The following is a 22,827-nucleotide window of genomic DNA, read 5'->3' on the forward strand; positions in this document are numbered from 1 at the left end:
GTAATCAAAGGCCTAAACAACAATGTCTGATATAGAATATATAGATTAAAAAAAAAATGACAGAAGAAAAACCAAAAAAATTGTAGAATGAAAGTAGGCAGTATGTTTTTAAAAAAGGTTAAAGAAAGATACACATGTTCAAATAAGAAATTTATCACCATCCATAAAACTATATACACTATTTACATACACACAAAAAGGTACCTGAATCAACATTTGTAAATGTATGTGGTGCCTCCAAAGGCTTTGCTTCAAATTGGGCTGAAGAGTTAGTTAGTTCTGATTCTTGGTCATTCTGTATTTTCAGTCCTTGGTAAGTTGTTTTATCATTTATAGCATAAATAAACTTTTTTGTTTTCTTTTTCAAAGTGGATATCAAACCTGTGCTCTTCAAAGCTACTGAAGTGTATTTGGTAGTGGCTGGCCAGCTCTCATTATCACCTGAACTTGAACATACAGAATCCTCTGTCTGTGAGTAAATAGTTTGTATTTCTGATTCACTTTTAGAGTCTTCTGGTTCTTCTTTCAAGTTTGAATCAGTCACATTACTTGAGAAATCTTCTCTAAGTATCTTTTCAGGTGATTCTCTTATCCTGAAGATCGACTTTTTGATGGTCTGATGTGGAGAAGAGTCAGTTAGTGTTTGCTGTCCCACAGTAGTGGGATCTTCATGAGATTCAAGACACTGCCCTTCATCTGTCTTGTTTACCACTGTTTCCATATTTAATATCTTCACTGTTTTTGATATGCTTGAAATATGTGGCAAAGAATTTTCTAAAGTAATGAAGTTGGTACACTCTTTCTCTGTGCCTATGAGGTCTTTTTCTGAATTAGTTTGGTCACAGGAAGAAATATGCAGTAGAGACGTTTTCTCCATCTGGGTTCCATTTAGACCCGAGAGTGTGAGCTGAGACCATTCAGAGACTGAAGATGGTACAACTTCCCCGGAGATTATGTCAGTTCCATTGCCAACGGGCTTCTGATTTATTACATTTGAATCTAATGGATCACTGTCATTTGGTTCTGTTTCAGATGCAAATGAAGGTTTACTTTCTGTCATTTCCTCTTTAGCTTCTTCACATTCATCTGTTTTTATTTCATGGAAAATATTTTTCCTAGTCTTGCCAGTTTTTATTTTTTGTAGCTTTTTTGTTTTATATTTAGTAACACATACTGGCAAACTATCTTCTTCAGAGATACCTGCAACTGTTTCGTGTACTTCACCTTCTAGGACATTTGGCACTGACTTTTCAAAATGGTCTTTGCAGCTATTTACTTTACCAAATGAATCCTCTAACATTTTCTCCAATCCTGTTAAAATTTAAAACATAAGTATTACTAATAACATTTTATAACACAACCATATAATTTATATTACTCTCAAACCTTTTTTATAGAAATAGTATACACTAAATAATGCATAGTTTAGCATTTGAAGAGTTATCCTGAATGCTAGCTAAGTTTTGGGTAGGTAGACACCAACCTTGCCCTGTTCTTCTGGTCAAGACTGATTCCAGTGTACTCACAGCCTTTTATTCACACTCAATCTCTAATAACCTTTCTTTACCACGTCTATACAATCAATTTACTCAAATTTACTAAATAAACACAATATTAAAATTTATCAAATTGTAAGTTCCAAATTAATTTTGTGGCCCTACAACCAGCAGTAAAATCTAATTTTATACAAACACACACACACACATGATACCCAATCCTACACATTTATACAGTTATACACACATACTAAGAACATGCAGAGATCAAGACCATCTCCAAGAAAAAGAAACGCAAGAAGCCAAAATGGTTGTCTGAGGAGGCCTTACAAATACCTGAGAAAAGAATAGAAGCTAAAAGCAAAGGAGAAAAGATATACCCATTTGAATGCAGAGTTCCAAAGGATAGCAAGGAGAGATAAGAAGGCCTTCCTCAGAGATCAGTGCAAAGAAATAGAGGAAAACAACAGAATGGGAAAGACTAGAGATCTCTTCAAGAAAACTAGATACCAAGGGAACATTTCATGCAAAGATGGGCACAATAAAGGACAGAAATGGTATGGACCTAACAGAAACAGAAGATAATAAGAAGAGGTGGCAACAATACACAGAAGAACTATACAAAAAAGATCTTAATGACCCAGATAACCACCATGGTATGATCATGCACCTAGAGCCACACATTTTGAAGTGAGAAGTCAAGTGGTTCTAACGAAGCATCACTATGGACACAGATAGTGGAGGTAATGGAATTATAGCTGAGCTATTTCAAATCATGAAAGATCATGCTGTTTAATTGCTGCACTCAATATGCAAGCAAATATGGATAACTCAAGCAGTGGCAACAGGACTGGAATGGACCAGTTTTCATTCCAATCCCAAAGAAAGGCAATGCCAAAGAATGTTCAAAGTACCGCACAATTGCACTCATCTCACATGCTAGCAAAGTAATGCTCAAAATTCTGCAAGCCAGGATTCAATAGTACATGAACCGAGAACTTCCAGATGTTCAAGCTAGATTTAGAAAAGGCAGAGGAATCAGAGAACAAATTGCCAACATCTACTGGATCATCGAAAAAGCAAGAGAGTTCCAGAAAACCATCTACTTCTGCTTTATTGAGTACACCAGTCTTTGACCATGTGGGTCACAACAAACTATGGAAAATTCTTAAAGAGATGAGAATACCAGACCACCTTACCTGCCTCCTGAGAAATCTCTATGCAGGTCAAGAAGCAACAGTTAGTAACTGGACATGGAATGACGGATTGGTTCCAAATTGGGAAAGGAGTACATCAAGGCTGTATACTGCCACCCTGCTTATTTAGCTTATATGCAGAGTACATCATGCAAAATGCCAGACTGAATGAAGCACAAGCTGGAATCAAGATTGCTGAGAAAAATATCAATAACCTCATATACGCAGATGACACCACCCTTATGGCAGTAAGATAAGAACTAAAGAGCCTCTTGATGAAAATGAAAGAGGAGAGTGAAAAAGTTGGCTTAAAACTGAACATTCAAAAAACTAAGAACATGGCATCCGGGCCCCTCACTTCATGGCAAATAGATGGGGAAACAATGATTGACTTTATTTTCTTGGGCTCCAAAATCACTGCAGATGGTGACTGCAGCCATGGAATTAAAAGATGCTTGCTCCTTGGAAGAAAAGCTATGACAAACCTAGACAGACAGCATATTAAAAAGCAGAGACATTACTTTTAGTCAAAGCTATTATTTTTCCAGTAGTCATGTATGGATGTGAAAGTTGGACTATAAAGAAAGCTGAGCGCAGAAGAATTGATGCTTTTGAACTGTGGTGTTGGAGAAGACTCTTGAAAGTCCCTTGGACTGCAAAGAGATCAAACTGGTCAATCCTAAAGAAAATCAGTCCTGAATATTCATTGGAAGGACTGATGCTGAAGCTGAAGCTTCAATACTTTGGCCACCTGATGCGAAGAACTGACTCAATGGAAAAGACCCTGATGCTGGGAAAGATTGAAGGAAGGAGGAGATGGGGACGACAGAGGATGAGATGGCTGGATGGCATCACCGACTTGATGGATATGAGTTTGAGTATGCTCCGGGAGTTGGTGATGGACAGGGAAGCCTGTCATGCTGCAGTCCATGGGGTCACGAAGAGTTGGACACGACTGAGCGACTTAACTGAACTGAACTGAAGAATATGGAACATTCCAATAACCTGATTGAGTAACTTTTGGTGTATCTGCAACCATACTTGCTTTCTAATTAGAGATAAGGTCTTAACATTTTGTTAATTCTAAGCCTTATTGTGCATCTCTAAGTTTTGAGTTATGGGTTTTGTTTTGGGGTCACAATAGCATCTTTGAATAGTATTGTCCTAGCATGATGTTTAAACATTTTCATCTAAATGAAGTTAGTTTCTATTCTCAATACCTTCAGTAATAAAGAAAGGAGAAGTAACATTTTTTCTCTTTAAGAAAAGATGAGCAATTATTTCAATGATGTCAATTAAGAATAGTCATTCAATTAAACAGAAGGGCTTACCATGACTTTCAGCTTCTGTCTGATTTTTGTTGTCACTGTCTGGCCCAGAATGGATAAACTTATTATTTTTCAGACTTTCATCACGGTTAGAAAAATATCTTTTCAAAATCTGCAAAAGTTATATTTTAAAATCACTAGTATAGAAATTCTCACTATGCACATAGTATCTTCAGCTTATTCTTAAACAGAGAGACAGTAGAGTTTCATTGGAAGTCAAAGAAAATCACACACAGAAACAAGTTTAGAGACTTTCCCAAAGGCTTATAAAATCATAAATTAAAGAATGAAAAATGCTAGATAAATAATTTCTCAAGGCATTCAAAGCAACTGCAACAGTTTAATCACTGTGTCATATTTACTTACAGCAGTAGTATCACTAGGAAACACAGCTGCAGATGCTTCCTCATCTCGGACTGTAAAAAAAATAGTTCAATTTACCTATACTGTATTATACATCATACACTAAAATTAACCTAAAACTTCTGTATTTTTCAGTTAGACCTCAAAAGAAACATGCATTTTTGGGTTAAATAACACATTTAAAGCAAAATGAATTAATCCAAGTATAGTAATTAGAGGTCAATCAACACAGTGGATAAGTTATATTCACATTTCCTTAGTACCACTGATAAACTGGTAAGAAACTATAGTTTGATGAATCTAACCTGAAGATAATTCTGTCCACAAAGGCTTGGAGAATCAGATTAAGTTGTGAGATCATGATTTAAAAGCTAAAGCTTGTAGATTTTAGTATTTATTTAGATAATACAGTTGAAAGGTATATCATGTTAACTACTTCTTACTTTTCAACATGCTTTAGACCTGTATTATTTCATCTAAGCAAGAAAACAAGACAGTTAAATGTCCAACTAAAGAAGAATCAAAATGTAATGTATTTCTGCTAAAGTAAAAAAAATCCTGGTTTGTATATAAATTAATTTGATGCCTCTAAAATACTATTTGCTTCCCTGGTGGCTCGGATGGCAAAGAATCTGCCTGCAAGGCAGGAGACCTGGGTTCGATTTCTGGGTTGGGAACATGGCAAACCACTCCAGTATTCTTGCCTGGAGAATCCCCATGGACGGAGGAGCCTGGTGGACTACAGTCCATGGCGTTGCAAAGAGTTGGACACGACCGAGTGACTAAGCGTGGCAAAATACTCTTTGATTCACTTGAGATTTATCTCAATCAACACTGCATAAAATAAAATTATTCTGAAATAGTAACATACCTAACGAAGACAGATTCTCTAATCTGGTTACTAATTATCTTTTCATATAATTTTTTAACAGAAGCATTACAGATGACAATTTATCAACACTGTCTTATATAATATACATTCACAGGTATTACCTATGAGCACAGTAGAACTAAGTGTTGGTGGTGTGGCCAAAGAACTTGACCAAGACATATCAGGATCCACCTCAGCTCCTAAACTTTCAGAAATACGTTTCGGTGTCTGACCCTGGAAATAAGGAAAATCGTTTACTTCACAGAAGTGAACAGATGCTTGAGAATTTTTCTATTCACTATTTTTTTTTCATTTATCACTTACCAAACGCCTATGTGAGTTAGTAGGTACATAACTGCAAAATTATGACACCGTTGTCAAATTCTCAATTACTACATAGTACTACACAGTAAAAATAAACTATTTACCTTCATGAGCTTTGGTGTATGAAATAAACTTCCACATACCACTGGGGATAAAACAAGAGACAAAATTACTAAGTTTTATATTTATTAGAATTAAGAGTATATGAAAAATAAAAGGTCTTGTTTTTAATCATACCCGACTTTTCTCTTTGTGGTGTTACATGTGTACATTGCAGAACAGGACTAAAAGGAAACAGAACAAATCCCTCAATTATTCAAAAGAGAATGAAAATAGCAAAAAGAAACAAAATACTAATCTTATTTTAAAAAAGGACTCCCAGTCATATCAATTAGAATTATACTAGTTTGTAATATTCTTAGATTATTTTTTAAAAAAGGAACTATCTCATGAAGAATTAAGTAACCACTAAGTTATATTTAAAAATCCCCACTGAAAGTAGTATATAAAGTAGTCACAAATTTTAGGTGCTAGGAATTGTGTATTTTGAATTTAAAAATTATATAAAGTGAATCTATGACAGCATCAAACTCTGCACAGATTCAGAGTATACAAATTATTTTAAACTGGATATTTCAAAGGCATTGCTTTTCATCATTTATTTTTGTTACATAAAAATTCCACAGATACACAGAAAAACAGTGAATTAAATGTTATAAGAAAAACAGAGTAAATGTTTCTAATGTAAAAATTATTGTATTCAAGGATTCAATCTAAAAGGAAATTATTTTAAAATAGAAAATCCTCTACCAGGCTCTAAGGCAAAATATTACAATGATGATTAGATGCATCTCTATAAAAAAATATCACATATAGGAAAATGTTTCCTTTATTTTAATACAATTGCTTCATCATACCTTTCACTAAGAGAGGAATTTGGAGGTGGGCTGATAACATCATTTGGTTGATTGATTTTAGCCTTCACCTTGCAACAACTTTTATGTTTACTGTTGGCAATATCCGTTCCTGAAACATACAATAATGCAGTGAGGATGTATATGTTCTGGATTGTGGATTTTTATTCTGTAGAAGAAGTTAAAAACAAGTCTCATCTATACTGGAAGGAGAATATATGGGGAATTCAGTCTGAAGTGAATTCCTTTCCAAAAAGTGATGTCTCAAAGGATGTCTGACTCCATTCAACATTTATTTGTATAAATGCATAAAACACTTTGAATACAGTTCAAGATCAGTAAGGGCAGTGAAACTATTCTGTATATACTGTAATGGTGAGTATATGACATTACACATTTGCCAAAGTCCAAAGAACTATACAAAAAAATGAACCTTAATGTAAACACCGGACTTTAGTTAACTAAAGGTATCAATACTGGCTCAGCAATAAAAAGAAAACACAAAAGAATAGAAACTGTAAGAAATAAAAAGCAAAAAAAAAAAAAAAAGAACCAGGTAAAACAAAGTTCACATCCTAATAAATATTTTCCAAATAACTTGAGAATCTCATAATAAGTAAAATGATGGTTAAAATAAACTTATGTGATTTTATGCAAAAGGAAAGACTTATGAGAAGAAAAAACAGCAAACTTCCTCATGGAATTTAATGGATAATTTTTAAAAAATATTTTAGATATTAGAAGTGAGCTAAGTAGATGAGAAAATAGCTTAAGTCTTACATTTCAATACTGTATTTAAAGTAAACTTAAAAGCAAAAGGTCTTAAGAGACTAGTCAACAGAATTATTAATGCACTATAAGCTTAAAAAAGTTAATGCTTCTGCTGCGAGTCCACAGCAGGCTTATTAATTCATTCCTATCCTTCCCTGGTTATAGAAAGACCAACCCCAGCAGATTACAATTAGTAAATAAACCACCAACTCTAGGTATGTCTTTCAAGGTTCAGTTGATTCAGTATATGTCATTTTACAGAGCTTTTCCTGACCACACTAAGACAGATGGCTGTTTCCTTTGCTATGCCCACAACACAGTTCTTTGTACATGCTCCTATTATAACATACACCAACCAGCATATTTGTATAATTTCTCCCATACAGGACTGAGGTCCAGAGGTCAAAGGCCATCTTATTCATGTTTGTATCCTTAATGCCAAGCAAGCTACTAGGCACAAAGTAAGCAGAGGATGTTTACTGAATGGATGATTCCCTTTCTCAAATGGATGATTTCCACATTTCATTTGTTTCACATTCCCTAAGGCTCTATCTAGCCCTCATCATGATCAATTTTCTCACCAGATATAATGACTTCTTCACTTTTCAAACAAAGCTGATTCCTACAGCTTTCTCTCCCACCTGTATTCTTTCTTTAGCTTCAGACTTATATTCCCCAAAAGTTCCCAGGACATCGCCACTTTCACATCCCAATACTACCTAAAATTGCAGTCCGAACCTACCTTTTTTTCAATCCTTTCAAACCTCTTCCCTCTCAAACCGGCTTTTCCCCTAGAGCTTACTATTTCTACGAATGTCACCACTATGTTCTCAGTCATGCCCTGCACCTGTGATTTGATCCTTTCTTGTGAATTGTCTGTATTGAGGTTACTGCAGGGTCCCCTATTTCTACCTTCCATATTCACTTTCACGACCACTATTCTAACTCAGGCACTTGCCTCCCATCACCTGGAACGTTATATATATGTCTGCTAGCTGATCTCCCTGCCTGCAGTCTTGTCTTCTATGAGTCGCCAATTAGTTTAAAATCTACCATCATAACCTCTATTTCCAGAGATTTTAATTTAACAGATTCAGAGAAGTGCTTGAAATTGTCCTTCTCAGTCAGCACTTCAGGAGAGTCTAATGGTCCAGGCATCACATTTTGAAAAGCACATCTCCAAAGACAGCTGCCAAATCTTTAGGCTTTCTAAACAAGATATTCATTTATTCTACAAATACTTACTGAACACCTACTATGTATGCCATTAGGTATGCAATAACATGTAAGAAAATCTTTGCCCATTACCTACACCCCCTTTCATGTGTGTGCTTCCTAATACCATGAATTTCCTCTTTCATAGTACTTATCATAGGACAATTACTTATGTAAGATTCCTTCACTAGAAGCTAAGTAAGTGAAACAGAGAATACTTCCTAGGAGCAGAGAGATGAGTCAAGATCTGAAAGATGAGTGTCAGTTAGCTAGGCAAAAGCTTAAAAAGTAAGCACTAGGCAGTGGTAACAATATGTAAAGAGCCACAGAGCATAGTAGTTCCAAAAAAACAAAATTCAGTATCACTGAACTGAGAGTGTGTAAGAAGGAAATTATGGCAAGATGAGGCAAGCATTAATGAGAGAACAAATTATAAAGGACCTTGTAGATCATATTAAAGAGTCTGCATTTTATCATGAGGGCAAAAGGAGGTAATCATAGGTTTGAAGCAGGAAGTAGCATGATTAAATTTACATTTGCTTTCTCTGTTCAACAACTTATCAAATAAATTTAATTTCTTTAGCCCGGCATTCAATGTCTGCCACCGATCTGCTTTTTTTTTTTTTAAGCCTCAAGTTGTTTACTAGTCCTTTTCAAACACACAACACTCCAGTCTGAATTACTTGATATTAACTTCACAAACTACATATTCTTCCTTATGTTTTTCCTATGCCTAGAACATGCCCACTCTACTCCATCTTCAAATTTCTGAATCTCACTTACTCTTCAAGGTTTAATTGAGTTGAATTATTCCCTTAACTGCCCTCAATACGACTTATGCTTCCTTTCTTAATTCTCATTATATGTTTTTTACTTTTCTTCTGACATGTACCACACTCAATCTTAAACTATACATAATCTGTATACTGTTAGCTCCTCTTACTAGAGAGTAATACTCCAAAGAAAGAGTTTGTTACTTAAATCAAGCAAGTGATAAATATATAATCTTCTTATATGATAAGTTGCAAACACCTGGCATACAGGCCAGAGAAAGTGCTACCAAATCAAAAGACATTATAGCTATTGTTAAAAAAAAAAAACACCTCTGTCCTCTGTGACAGCCTGCAAAAATATAGTTTAGTTCAACATCAAAACAAGCCCTAGGTTTTTCTGTATAGGAAAGATATAATTTAGCAAGTCTCAGGGGGCAGGATATATTAATCAAAGGAAGGACAAAAAGGAACATTTATCAAGGACTTACATTATTTTATTTAATCTAAACCTAGGTAGTATTTTAATCATTTCCATTTTTCAGGTGAGGAAAGTGTGGCCAGAGAGATTGGTCTGACCAACCTGATATAGTTAACAACAGAGTTGGGATTTTTAGCACAGGTTTGTCTGAATTACTGGGGTCATATTTTCCCTAGTCAACTATATCACATAACTTACCTGAATCCAATCTGAATTTATGTAATTCTTTTAAAGGAGATTGGTACAGTGGCAGAGTTAGACTTTGCTCTTTGAATATTACAGGAGTTGAAGCCAACTGATGATAAGGTTTCCTTTGTGGTGTTTTAAATGGGTTTGTTTCATAACTGTTGATTTTATATTCTGATTCTTCTGAAGGTTCAGAATTGCAGGGTGGAGCTTCTGAAGAAAGTTCTTCAAACCAATTAAGGCTTATAGGTCCTAAATCTGTAAGGAAAATAAAAATCGTGACACAATAAAACCCATGAGCCAGTGAAGATTATGATACAGAAAAGGATGCTTGAAATTTTGACTGTGAATTACATTTAAGGCATACTAATTAACACATTATTAACTGGAGGATTTTTGCAGAAGCTAACACCAGTGATTTGTTATACAAGTAAATACTGAAGCTTCCCTGGTCAGTAACCTTTGTGTTAACAAAGATGTATTAATACTTATTTGGTCAATAATGAGTTCAACAAGTTCACTAGTCTGTTCTTTTATGAATCTGTAGTAAGGTATAAGAGAAATTTTTTACAATACAAGATTACTAGCTATATCAGCTCTTCTAAAGTTTTCTTTTATATTCGCAATTGAAAAATAAAAATCATCCACAATAAGAATGCAACCCACAGATACAACACTACATAAATGGCTGTGACAAATCTATAGGTACACAAGACATAGACTCACAAATCAAGTGGAATAGATTCCCTGTTAGAGAGGAGAACAAAATTTCTCTTGTGTTCTATACTTTAAGTGGTGGTTCTCAAAATGTGGCCTGTGGACCACTTGTGGGTAGGTTCCCCAAGACCCTTTCAAGGGGTCCATAAGGTGAAAGCTGTTTTCATATTACACATCATTTGCCTTTTTCCCATTGTTGACATTTACAGCAGTGGTGGGTAAAACAGGTGACAGCTTAGCCTGATCATGGCAGTGGCCACAAATTGTACTAGGAGTTACTATATTTTTCATCACCATGAACTTGTTACAAAAAATCAAAAAAACAAGTTTAACTTAAAGTGTCCTTAGTGACAAAATGGAAAGCACACATAAAGCATTTTTGCATACTGAAGTACAATAGTTATTTGGAAAAAGCACTCATGTGATGAGTTGTCGGTTGAATTAGCACTTTTCATGGAAAGCCATTTTTGCTAGAAAGAATGACTAAGTTATTCTGAGTTGGGTATTTGGTGGACATTTTCTTGAAAATGAATGAAGTGAGCCTGTTACTGCAGGGAAAACAACAGTTTGCTGCCAAAGATAACATGTGAGTTTTCAAATGAGAATTAGAACTTTGTTCTCTGTGAGCTTGACATCTTCCCAACCTGAAGAGACTTTTCTGATGAGATCAGTGAAGTAACCAATGTGACTTTTTAATACCGTCTAATGGAATTTGTCAATATTTGGAATATTTGTGTAATGCAGAACATCAATATTTTTCAAATAATCAAACCATGGATGATGTCACAACATGGGTAAAAGATTTATTCATGAGCAAGAAAGACTAACTGAATTTAATGTAAAAAGAGTACAAAAAATTCATTACATGGTTTCAGATTCCACATTGCAACTTTTAAGAAACTCCCACTTAAGTATGGTATAACACCAAAGAAAACTACCCACAATAAAGTGAAAACAGTTAAAAATACTCCTTTTTCTAACTACACTTTCTGTGTAAGGTATGGTTTTCTTCATATACTTCTATCAAAACAACATATTGTAAAGAATTAAATGCAGAAATGAGCATGAGAATCCAGCTATCTTCTATTGAGTCAGACAGTAAAGAGAACAGCAAAATTTTAAAATAATGTCACTCCTCACATTTTTCTTGTAAAAGTTATTTTTCATAAACATATTATTCATGTTAATATGCAATGAGTTTATCTTTGCTATTATCTTAATATTTTTAAAAGTTCTTAGTTTTAATTTCTAATATGGTAACCTACATAAACAAAAGCTCTTAGTCCTCAATCATTTTAGGAGTGTAAGGAGAACTGAGACCAAAAAGTTGGACAACTTCTGCTATTATGTTACTAATGCTTCTGATTTGCTAGAAAGTCTCCGCTTTAGAAACAGTTCTACTCATCAAGGGGCCCGTTTCCTCTTTATCCACCACAGGTTCTACACCGATCATTTGGTTAACTGTAAATGATTACTTTTCTGATTTATGACTTCATAAAGCAGAGTTTATGGTGTAAACAAAAACGTGAAGCACTGGATTCTTTTCAACAAGCATGCATAATTACACATTTTTTCTGAAAACATTTTTCTTTATGTAAACGATCAATTTACATATTGATCATATAAAAAAAAAATCTGTCAATACCTGCTTTGTTGCATCGCGTCTTAAAAATGTCAAAAAAAGTTGGCCTCTCTTTGCATCCAATCGGCATTTTTATCTACACTATTACTCCAAAGTTTGGTGAGTCTGCAAAAGAGAACACCAAAATACACTTCACATGGGCGCAGTTCTTGCTAAGTGATTCTGAGGTAAAACCGGAAGCGGTAAACCTGCCTGAAGCTACATTGTTTATTCTAGGACAAAAATCGAACTCACCGCGGGGAAGTAAGTATTCTGTATTTGTGCTGTCCAATAGAGCAGCCATTAGCCACATGACCCATCTCAACTGTGGCAAGTCTGCTCAAGAACAGAATATTTAACTATTACTTAATCTTCATGAACTAGTCACGTGTGGCCAGTGGCTGCGCAGTTAGCAGAGGGCTATTAGATAAACACCGGGTGACAATTCCCAATCAGTAAATTTTCGTTAACACAGCAACTACCTGGGGACTAAGCGATGAGGCAGATACAATGTGCCACAGGCTATGAAACATTTTACAAAACAGCAATATTCCGGTAAAGTAACTTCATCGTGATTCCAATGAAGGAAATTTCAGCCTGGGACATATGGGACGAGCGGCGCCCGAAGCTGGGCCACGGCGTCCCCGGGAAGGGGCGGGGCTGGAGCCTCCGGCCGAGGAGCGGGTCCCTTCTCCCTGTCGGTGCGGGGCGGACAGGGACCAGCGAGGGCAGGAGGCTCGGCTCCCACCCGAGCACCGGAGGCGCTCCCCGCCGCCTGAGACCGCGGAAGGCTGCCCATCTCCACCCCTGCCAACACTAACCGCCTTCAGAGGTGAAGCTGGTTTTTTTTTTTTTTGGCCAGAGGAGGCTGACAAAACGCGCCGGCACTCAGATAAGAAATCGGGTCCCACGGGTTCCTTCGCGGAGACACACCGCCCCAGACAGCAAACTTCAGCAGCCCCACCTCCGCCCACCGGGTTTCAGATTCTCGCGCCAAAAGCCCGCTCTCGGGATATGTCACGCGATGACGCCATGACGCAGCACGCAGTGTATACGCCCACCGGAAGTCAAACTCTGGCCGCGCCGTCAGTGCTGCCGCTTGTGGCGAGGGCTAAACGTTGCGTCAGTCCGGAGTCGCTCAAGAAAGAGCCGGGATGCTCGTTCTCTTCTTCCGAGCCTTCAGAGTACCAAGCCGCGCTGTTTGGAGGGACCACGCCCCATGTATACGCCCTGCCTCCCCCTCCTCCGCTCCGTCTCTCGTTTGGATGGCCGCCCCCACCCCCGACGCGGCCTGCGGTCTGTGAAAAGTCTTTGTTCTCTACTAAGAGGGCGTTGCCTAAAGTGGGCAGACGTTAGAAAAACCCCACAGTGGTCAGTCTGTGTGGATGACTTCTTGCCCAACGGAGAGCTCCCTATAGAGTGGAAGGGGCTGAGATTTGAAGCCGCAGGACATTGGTTATAGAATGCGTGTTGCTGTTGGGCAGCAGAATTTCAAAAACCTTTGAGACTCCCGGCTTGGCAAGTTGTTAAGCCTATCTCAAGTCTCTTGTAGTTTTAGATATTACTTCCTTCTGCAGGCTTCCGTAGTATCCTTGACGTATCCTTGACGCTCCTAGGGTGCTAAGCACCTGTTTTGTGCCTGACATGCTCTGAAACTGCCCTGGAAGACAGCAGTCTCATTCACAGAGTATGGGCTATGGCTAGCACAAGGCTTAATTCAGGTTTATTGTAGGACCTAGAAAGCCAACTGGATTCTGAAGGTGATAGTGGCCTTGCTTTTATCCAAAGGCTCCTGACCAATGAACAGTGAAAGCAAATTTGAATTCGAAAAAGGGTGCCGTTTACTTGGTACCTGAGGTGTCATTTTAATTTGATCATAATCCTTGGCTGTAGACACCTTTTCAATACACGTAGACACAAAAGCTTATGATCATCTAGGTCTAAATAGCACAGATAGCCAGACCTGTGATCTTTAGCCAATAACAGCTACCTCTTAATGAGCATCTGTGAGTTATTCTTTATGCTCTGTAAGTAATATCACATTTAACCTTATGGTAATCTTATAAATTTTTTGGAGTTGTCAGATGGGGAAACTGAATCATCCAGTTGCTTTATAAGTAATATCACATTTAACCTTACAATAATCTTATAAAATTTTTAATATTGTCAGATGGGGAAACTGAACCATCCAGTTGAGTAAGTTGTCTAGTAAACAAGGCCCAGGTGGACAGAGGAGCCTGGCAGGCTACTGTCCATGGGGTCGCAAAGAGTGGGACACTACTGAAGCGATTTAGCGTGCAGCACGGCAAGTTTCACTTAAAGTCTTTTACTTAAGATACTTAACTATCCTGTGATTAAGTCTGCATTTAACCTCTAAGAACAGTTTGCTTCTTTTCTGCTTTTGGGGAGAATTCTCACTAGAGTGGACTAATGAGAACGGTTGACATGTTATACAACCCTCTGAAATGTAATTTTTCACTAAATACACTGCCCCCCTACCCCCATAACTATGCTCCTTGCTGCTGCAGAACCAGGTTTTTTACATTTATGCATTCTGCTATAATACTGTCTTCTTTATTCTCACTATAATAGTGCAGCAGCTCAAATTTTGCTGCTTGTATTCAATCTTTTTTATTTTTAAAACACAATCTCTGAAATTGTTAAGTCACTATAGGAATAAATTGGAGCTTCCCGGGTAGCTCAAATGGTAAAGAATCTGCCTGCAGTGCAGGAGACCTGGGTTCGATCCATGGGTTGGGAAGAAGAGCATGCAACCCACTCCAGTATTCTTGCCTGGAGAATCCCATGGACAGAGGGGCCTGGTGGGTTGCAGTTCATAGGATCACCAAGTCGATTCAGATGACTGAATTGACTAAGCATGCATAGGAATAAATTAGAATTGCATTAAAGCATGTGTGTGAATAAGAAGTTAAATGAAAAACAGCTTTGAAAAAAAAAGATTCAAAAGCAGTGGATTGAAGACAGAGATTCCAATTATGGATCAGGTGGCAATTAGGCCTCTCTAGGTAGGGATATTGCCTTCCCTCCTCCAATTTGCGTAATAGGCAGCAGCACTCGTCAGAATCTGAAATAAATGGAGAAGCTCTGGAAGAACGTGAACCAACGTGACCTGGAGAAAAAGGGGGTGGATGAAGGTGGAAGACAAAACAAGGACTGAAACTGCCTCGGGATATTGTGCTGAGCCTGGGCGCCAGGTGGTCGGATGGAGCGCATCTTCTGTGTTCCCTACAGCTTGTACCCGGGCTATGGGAACATGCTGCGTTTGGGCCAGTCTGGACCCTCTGAGCACAGACAACCTCACTGGAGTCAAACCAACGTTCCCCCCACTTTTCTGGCCAGGCCCAGGCTGCTGATGCCCTCCAATGCCTCCGACTACTGCGTGGACCCTTACAAGAGAGCCCAGCTCATGGCCGTTTTCTCCCATATGAACCCCGGCCTGAGCCTGCGGCTGCGCAAGGCCAACACCAAGGATGTGGGCGTGCAGGTGAGCCCCCGGGTGGGCAAGTCCGTGCAGTGCTCTCTGGGGCCTCGCACCCTGGACAGCCTCTCCTCCTGGGCCAGCGCAGGCCCCAGGGCACCCGCGTCCGCCTGGGGCGTCTCTTCACCAGTGCCCGGCCACTGGGGCCAGGTGCTACTGCGGAAGGCGCCCTCGGGTCCTCCGGTGGCTGGCCAGCCGCCCCCGCCACTACCACCACCAAGGTCAGAAGAGGATCCTCTCGAGGACCTCCAGCCGCGTGAGGAGTTGGCGGAGGAAGACTTCTCGAGTCCTCGGGAGAGGAAGAGCAAGGCGGCCCCGGTAGACTCCAGCCAGCCGCCTGGGAGGCCTAACTTCCAGGTGAGCTTTCTCTCCCCTCGCCTTGGCCTTCTTTTTTACCCCCACCATTTCTGGCACCATGAGAGCAGAATCTTGCACTTCCTCCCTTTATTTGATAAAGGAGAGAGGAAGTTCTGAAAACATGTATTTTACATGTCCTGTGTGGATTTTTAAAATTTATTGATTGGACTGCTTTGGGTCTGACTGGCGGCACGCGGGATCGTTCCTTGCCGCGCGCCTGCATTTCTCTAGTTGCGACTCGTGCTCCAGAGCCCCTGGCTCAGTAGTTTAGAATGTGGGCTTCTTAGTTTCCCACTAGGGGTTCAACCCGCCTCCCAGTATTGGAAAGCAAATTCTTAACCACTGGACCACTAGGGAAGTCCCTGTGCTTTTGCTTTGTTTCTTTAGCTTTTTGGTACAATGAGGAGCCAACTTTAAGCCTGTGAAACCTCTAAAGTTTGGGAACCATAGCTGTTGCAAATGAGGCAAAAGAGGGGTTTTGGGTTTGTGAAGTGTGTGATCAGATCTTCATTTTGTGCAGCTGGTGCTCATGTCCTTGGGGAAAACAGATTGGAAAAGCCTGAGAGAAGCTGGAGTCCCAGAGTCGTCAGTCCTTGACAGCTGAGTTCATCTACTGACCTTGAGAATAGCTATGAGTGAGGTTAAGGAGGCTTCCTGTTTTTTACTTATACAAAACCACAAGGATAACAGGATCTGGCTTTTTATCCTTCTCCCCCCTTCGCCCCTCAGGGCTTCTCTTGTGGCTCACTTGGTAAAGAATCTGCCCGCAATGCGGGAGACCTGGGTTCAATCCCTGGGTTGGGAAGATCCCCTGGAAAAGGGAAAGGCTACCCACTCCAGTATTCTGGTCTGGAGAATTCCATGGACTGTATATAGCCCATGGGGTCGCAAAGAGTTGGACATGACTGAGTGACTTCTCACTCACTTTTGACCCCTCAAGATAGTAAAGGACTTTTCCTCCGTATTTGCAGTTTTTAGAACCCAAATATGGCTATTTTCACTGTAAAGATTGTAAGACCAGATGGGAGAGTGCTTATGTGTGGTGCATTTCTGGAACTAATAAGGTAAGTGAAAGTGAGTGGGATATGGGAGAAGAATGGGGCGGGCATGGATGTTAAATGGAGGAAGACTGTGTGTCCTAATGGGACGTGACTATAACGCAGCCTTATTGCCAAGGACGTAGTAGGTGCTAAGCAAAGGTTTGGACTGAACGAAATTGGGCTGTCCACAAGAGCTTGAGTTCCTGAACCACATCCTGGTGTTACATTTGGTTTGGTAGTTGCGTTGGACAAAATGTTACCTTACTTAGATGAACTCTTGACCTTGTATACATTGGGACTTGTTATAATTTTTTTTTAATTGGGGTATATTAATAGTTGCCTTACAGTGTTGTTAGCTTCTGCTGTACAACCAAGTTAATCAGATATATGTATACATATATCCTCTCCCTCCTGGACCTCCCTCCTATCTCACCCCCAATCTGGCCCATCTAGGTCACTACAGAGCACTGAACTGAGTTCCTTGTGAAATACAACCTGTATAATCATTTTTCAGTTGGTGTATTGTAACAAATTTGGGCTTTAGCTCTAGAAAATTTCCATTGTCTGTCCACAAGGTGGGGCAGTGAGAGAAATAATTTATTGTGAAGGTTAACCTTGAGAGACTGACTCACTTAGGCTCCATGCCTTAATTTGAATTAGTTCTCAACATATTAAGTTTGGGAAAGATTTCACATTCTGCATTTTTAGGTTTTCCTGAACAAACTCTGGTCTTTAAACACCCTCACTTCTGTGTGAGGAGCAGTAGACTGGGACTGAGTAGCTTCTGTCTCCCTTCACTCTGCACTTGCCCTTCATTTTGCAACAGCCTACACCTAGTCTCTCTGATTAACTCTACAAGCATTTGAGTTTGAGGCCCCTATGCTGTTGCATTTTAGACAACCACTTTTCTGACTTAAGGAGTATAGAGGAATAGAGCAAGGAGGTATGCTGAGATGTGAATGAAAAGTTTTTTTTTTTTTTTTTCTCTTTTGCACTAGCCATTTACTAGATCCTGGAGGTGAAAGATATTTTAACTTAAATTACTTTCTTTTTCTTGCTAGAATAAAAACAGTGGGTTTAATTCAAACACTCATGATTTTAGAATACAAAGAACAAGACATAGAACTCATCCTGAAGAAATTGATTCTGATAGGAATGATGCAGACAAGATGAGATTGCTGATCTATGCATTGGCACTGGTGACATGGAAGTGGTATAAAAATAATACAGAAGGGGGACGATTAACTCTGTCAGAGGGAAGGCATCTTGTTGTCAAAGTATGATTTTAAAGGTTTATAAATTGAAGTGAGAATGCACAAAGCCTAGAAACATGTGCATTGGTGTATAACTATAAGTAATTTGAATTTCAAATGGAGAAATACTGAAAAAATTAGAAACAGACAAATAGATCCGGACAAAAGGAGGTCAAATGTTGTGTCTGTGCAATGAATAAAATTATAATAGCTGCTTCTTACTGAAGAATTTTACTGTAGTGCTTTATGTACATTACTGGGTAGTTGTCAAAACTATAGAAAAAGGGAATGGCATTGTCTCGATTTTACAGGTAAAATGAGATTCGAAAAATAAGAAAAAGTGACTGATAGCACCACAAGAGCTTAAGACCTCAGCATAGAGATTGGGCAAAAGCAAGCTGCAAGGTGAAGGAATGGATTACTTAAGAACTGGGAGCCTAGGGTACACATAAACCTCTGTAAAAGGCAAATTTCTCTTTAGGTTTATTTCAAACAACTCTGTTGCAAATGCCAAAAGAGTTTTAACCCTTATCGAGTGGAAGCAATCCAGTGCCAGGTAAGCAAACTATTTCTATTGTGTCCATAATGTTTTCATTATTAAGCATGAAGATTCTGTGGCAAAATGTTAGGATTTGCTAGATGTGGATATTTGTGTAGGAGTGTTCAGTTTGCTATTTGTTTGAATTTTTGTAATATTTTAGAAAATAAAGCATAAATTCTAGTCTTTTTGCTGGGAAGGAGGAGATTTAAGTTGCCTTATGTGGTTTGTTTACGTATGTGGTATGTGTGTTTTTCCTCCAACACCTTGTGAATAGTTCGCATGTAACTTAATAGGTAACCTTTTCTAAGCTCTTGGTAGTGGTGGTCATATCTGACTCTTTGCAACTCCATGGCGTGTAGCCCACCAGGCTCCTCTGTCCATGGAGTTTCCCAGGCAAGAATACTGGAGTGGGTTGCCATTTTCTCCTGCATATTAAGCTATGTGCCAAACTTGGAGCCAAGTGCTTCTCATATCTCCTGTAACCTAACCTTTGAAGTAGGTGTTATTCCCATGATACAGAACAAAAACCTAACGTTCAGTAAGAAAATAAGTTGCCCAAAGTTAGACAGATACTAAGTATTAGAGTTGTAATCAGATTCCATGGTGTCTCCAAAGTCTGGGTGTCACAGAATTCGATGAGCTCTTAAACAGCTTGCAGGAGATGGCTCTTTTAAGCTTTTCAGAAAAGTGTGACATCGTTGATTTTCATAATCAAGAATTTTTACCTAAATCTTTCACTTAAAAATATTTTTATACTACTTAGAAGTAATTTAAAAAATTAGTCTAATATTTTTAAACTATTATCTTTAGTTTTTCTAGTCTGACATTCTCAGTTTATTATAATTACTTTGGATTTAAATATATCTTCTTACTATTATACTCCTTTTACTTACTGTGTTCACTTGAGTTTTTTTTTTTTTTTTAAATCACTCTCCCTTATCTTGGCAGTTATTCATTCTTTAGTGTTCTTCAAGGTTCATCTTACAGTATGCTTAAGCAATTTATGTAGATGTTGATCTTATCATTCCTTGACAATGCAGTGACCTTAGAACATGCTAATCCCTTATCTCTTCATCCTAACTTCTTTGCTGTTATTGTTGTATATTATTTTTAAACTTCAAAAGACATTATTTTTGTAGTCTAATTAGTTTTAACTGCATATTTACTCTTTCTGCTGCTTTTAGATCCTTTTTGTATCTGGGACCACTTTCTTTTGACCTGAATACCTCATTTTAATATTTCCTGTAATGCACGTCTGAAGGTGACACATTTTGTTTTGTCTGGATAGCTTTTTTAAAGGTTATTTTGCTGAGTGTAAAGTTTTTAGGTTGGTGCATTGGAGAAGAAAATGGCAACCCACTCCAGTGTTCTTGCCTGGAGAATCCCAGGGACGGGGGAGCCTGGTGGGCTGCTGTCCATGGGGTCACACAGAGTCGGACACGACTGAAGCGACTTAGCAGCAGCAGCAGTAGTTTCTTTCTCCCCCTTAAGGATCTGACCTTGATTGTTTCTGTCAAGTGGCTGCTCGTCTCACTGCAGCTCCTTTGAAGTAATATCTCATTTTTTTCATCTTAAGTCTGTTAGCTTCTAAGATATTTCTCTCTGCTTTGATTTTTAGAAGTTTTATAATTCTATGCCTAATTATGGTTTCTTTGTATTTACCTGCTTACAGTTTCACAAGTCTGTAACTTGGAGACTTCTATCATGTTTGGAAAATTATCAGTCATTGTCATTTAAAATATTACTTCCATCTCCATTCTCTTTTCTTCCAATTACTTATATTAGAACTGTCACCATATCCCTTAAATCTTTTATGCTCTTTTCTGTGTTTCCTATGCTTTTTTTTTTTTTCTTTAAATTTTTTTATTAGTTGGAGGCTAATTACTTCACAACATTTCAGTGGGTTTTGTCATACATTGATATGAATTAGCCATAGATTTACACTTATTCCCCATCCCGATCCCCCCTCCCACCTCCCTCTCCACCCGATTCCTCTGGGTCTTCCCAGTGTACCAGCCCCAAGCACTTGTCTCATGCATCCCACCTGGGCTGGTGATCTGTTTCACCATAGATAGTATACATGCTGTTCTTTTGAAACATCCCACCCTCACCTTCTCCCACAGAGTTCAAAAGTCTGTTCTGTACTTCTGTGTCTCTTTTTCTGTTTTGCATATAGGGTTATCGTTACCATATTTCTAAATTCCATATATATGTGTTAGTATGCTGTAATGTTCTTTATCTTTCTGGCTTACTTCACTCTGTATAAGGGGCTCCAGTTTCATCCATCTCATTAGGACTGGTTCAAATGAATTCTTTTTGACGGCTGAGTAATATTCCATGGTGTATATGTACCACAGCTTCCTTATCCATTCATCTGCTGATGGGCATCTAGGTTGCTTCCATGTCCTGGCTATTATAAAGAGTGCTGCGATGAACATTGGGGTGCACGTGTCTCTTTCAGATCTGGTTTCCTCAGTGTGTATGCCCAGAAGTGGGATTGCTGGGTCATATGGCAGTTCTATTTCCAGTTTTTTAAGGAATCTCCACACTGTTTTCCATAGTGGCTGTACTAGTTTGCATTCCCACCAACAGTGTAAGAGGGTTCCCTTTTCTCCACAGCCCCTCCAGCATTTATTGCTTGTAGACTTTTGGATAGCAGCCATCCTGACTGGTGTGTAATGGTACCTCATTGTGGTTTTGATTTGCATTTCTCTAATAATGAGTGATGTTGAGCACCTTTTCATGTGTTTGTTAGCCATCTGTATGTCTTCTTTGGAGAAATGGTTTCCTATGCTTTTGTCTCCTTCCTGCAGTTTGGGTATCATCTACTAAACCATCTTTCATTTCTCTCGTTTTGCCTTCTGCTTTTTCCAGTACAACTACCTATTTAGTTATAGATTCCCCTTACTGCATTTTTCAGTACCAGAATTTTTATGTCTTTATAAGTGTCCATTTCTCTGCTGGAAATACCAGCCTAATTTCTTTGAGCATATTAAGCGTCATTTTCTTAAAATCTGTACCAGAAAACCCCATTAACTTAATCTTCTGTGGTTCTGTTGCTATCCTCTTCACATTCCTTGGTTTTCAAGGAATTGTTGTTCTGTCTCCTTAGAAACTTGGTTACTTTTGAGTGCTATATATTGTATGTGAAAAATTATAGTGATAATTTGAGGCCAGAATAGTATCTTTTCACAGAAGACTTGTTTGCTTATGTTAGGCAGATGAAGATACTAGCAATTTCTGATTACTATTTGCCAGTTATAATTGAGCTGTTTTGAAGTTGGGCTTCAGCATCTGTGAAGGCTGATGAATTTTTGTTTCATTCTTACTTTAGGGTGTAGCCTTTCAGGGTCCCAGCACAAAACCTGAATTGTTAACCAGTGCTCTCCCATTGTGACATATTTAAGATTCTTCAGCCTCATCAGCTTGTGAAGCTCATTTTCAGCTTCCTGTTGTCTTAAAAATTTACCTGTTACAGAATTGCGTTTGAAGAGAAGATAGTCCCAAATATCAGGCTCATCTCTCTTTCTGGGTTTCCTTCTCTGGGATACTTTGGTAATTCTCCAGTGCCTTCAAGTAGTTCTTATTTTTAATTAGTATCTTTGCTCAGCTTGTCTAGTTATCCTAAGCAGAAGACTTAGTCAGAACTACCTAACCTACCATTACCAAAACCAGAATCCTACCTTTAGAGTAAGTCCTGATTTTTTAAATTACAATTTTTTTCATTGAGCTTTTTATTCCTTATAAAGGTGATGTGAATACTAAATGGACTTATATAAAGTGCTTAGAGCAGTACGTAGAGTAGACACTATGTGAGTATGTCACTGTTAGAATTTTCTTAAGGATGCATACTCATCAGCCAGAGGGTGGAAGGTATAAGTGTA

At 38.4% G+C, this 22,827-nt stretch overlaps 2 protein-coding genes across 11 annotated transcripts in view; one reads left to right on the plus strand and one right to left on the minus strand.

Moving 5' to 3' along the window:
• The window catches only part of BRCA2 (BRCA2 DNA repair associated), a 51,580-nt gene extending 38,128 nt beyond the window's left edge, over positions 1-13,452 (minus strand). For 2 of the 4 annotated variants that reach the window (XM_043477460.1, XM_043477457.1), the window contains exons 1-10: positions 13,075-13,232; positions 12,278-12,379; positions 9,928-10,173; positions 6,496-6,604; positions 5,816-5,862; positions 5,683-5,723; positions 5,377-5,488; positions 4,387-4,436; positions 4,024-4,132; positions 205-1,311 (exon numbers count right to left, since the gene is read on the minus strand). In XM_043477460.1, coding sequence (XP_043333395.1) covers positions 205-1,311; positions 4,024-4,132; positions 4,387-4,436; positions 5,377-5,488; positions 5,683-5,723; positions 5,816-5,862; positions 6,496-6,604; positions 9,928-10,173; positions 12,278-12,344 — 1,888 coding nt within the window. In that variant the 5' untranslated portion in view covers positions 12,345-12,379; positions 13,075-13,232. Of the gene's footprint in view, positions 1-204; positions 1,312-4,023; positions 4,133-4,386; positions 4,437-5,376; positions 5,489-5,682; positions 5,724-5,815; positions 5,863-6,495; positions 6,605-9,927; positions 10,174-12,277; positions 12,380-12,508; positions 12,573-13,074; positions 13,233-13,314 lie in introns of those variants that run through there. The other 2 variants (XM_043477459.1, XM_043477458.1) reach the window with 2 other exon arrangements.
• Positions 13,453-15,031: 1,579 nt separating this feature from the next.
• The window catches only part of ZAR1L (zygote arrest 1 like), an 83,723-nt gene continuing 75,927 nt past the window's right edge, over positions 15,032-22,827 (plus strand). For 4 of the 7 annotated variants that reach the window (XR_006271130.1, XM_043477470.1, XM_043477471.1 and 1 more), the window contains exons 1-3: positions 15,032-16,109; positions 17,081-17,173; positions 18,884-18,958. Coding sequence is in view for 5 of the 7 variants with exons in the window: in XM_043477470.1 (XP_043333405.1) it covers positions 15,477-16,109; positions 17,081-17,173; positions 18,884-18,958 (801 nt within the window). In the remaining 2 variants the exon portion in view is untranslated. The remainder of the gene's footprint in view (positions 16,110-17,080; positions 17,174-18,883; positions 18,959-22,827) is intronic. The other 3 variants (XR_006271131.1, XM_043477474.1, XM_043477473.1) reach the window with 2 other exon arrangements.

This window comes from Cervus canadensis, chromosome 9, assembly GCF_019320065.1.
Source record: "Cervus canadensis isolate Bull #8, Minnesota chromosome 9, ASM1932006v1, whole genome shotgun sequence".
Lineage (NCBI taxonomy): Eukaryota > Metazoa > Chordata > Mammalia > Artiodactyla > Cervidae > Cervus > Cervus canadensis.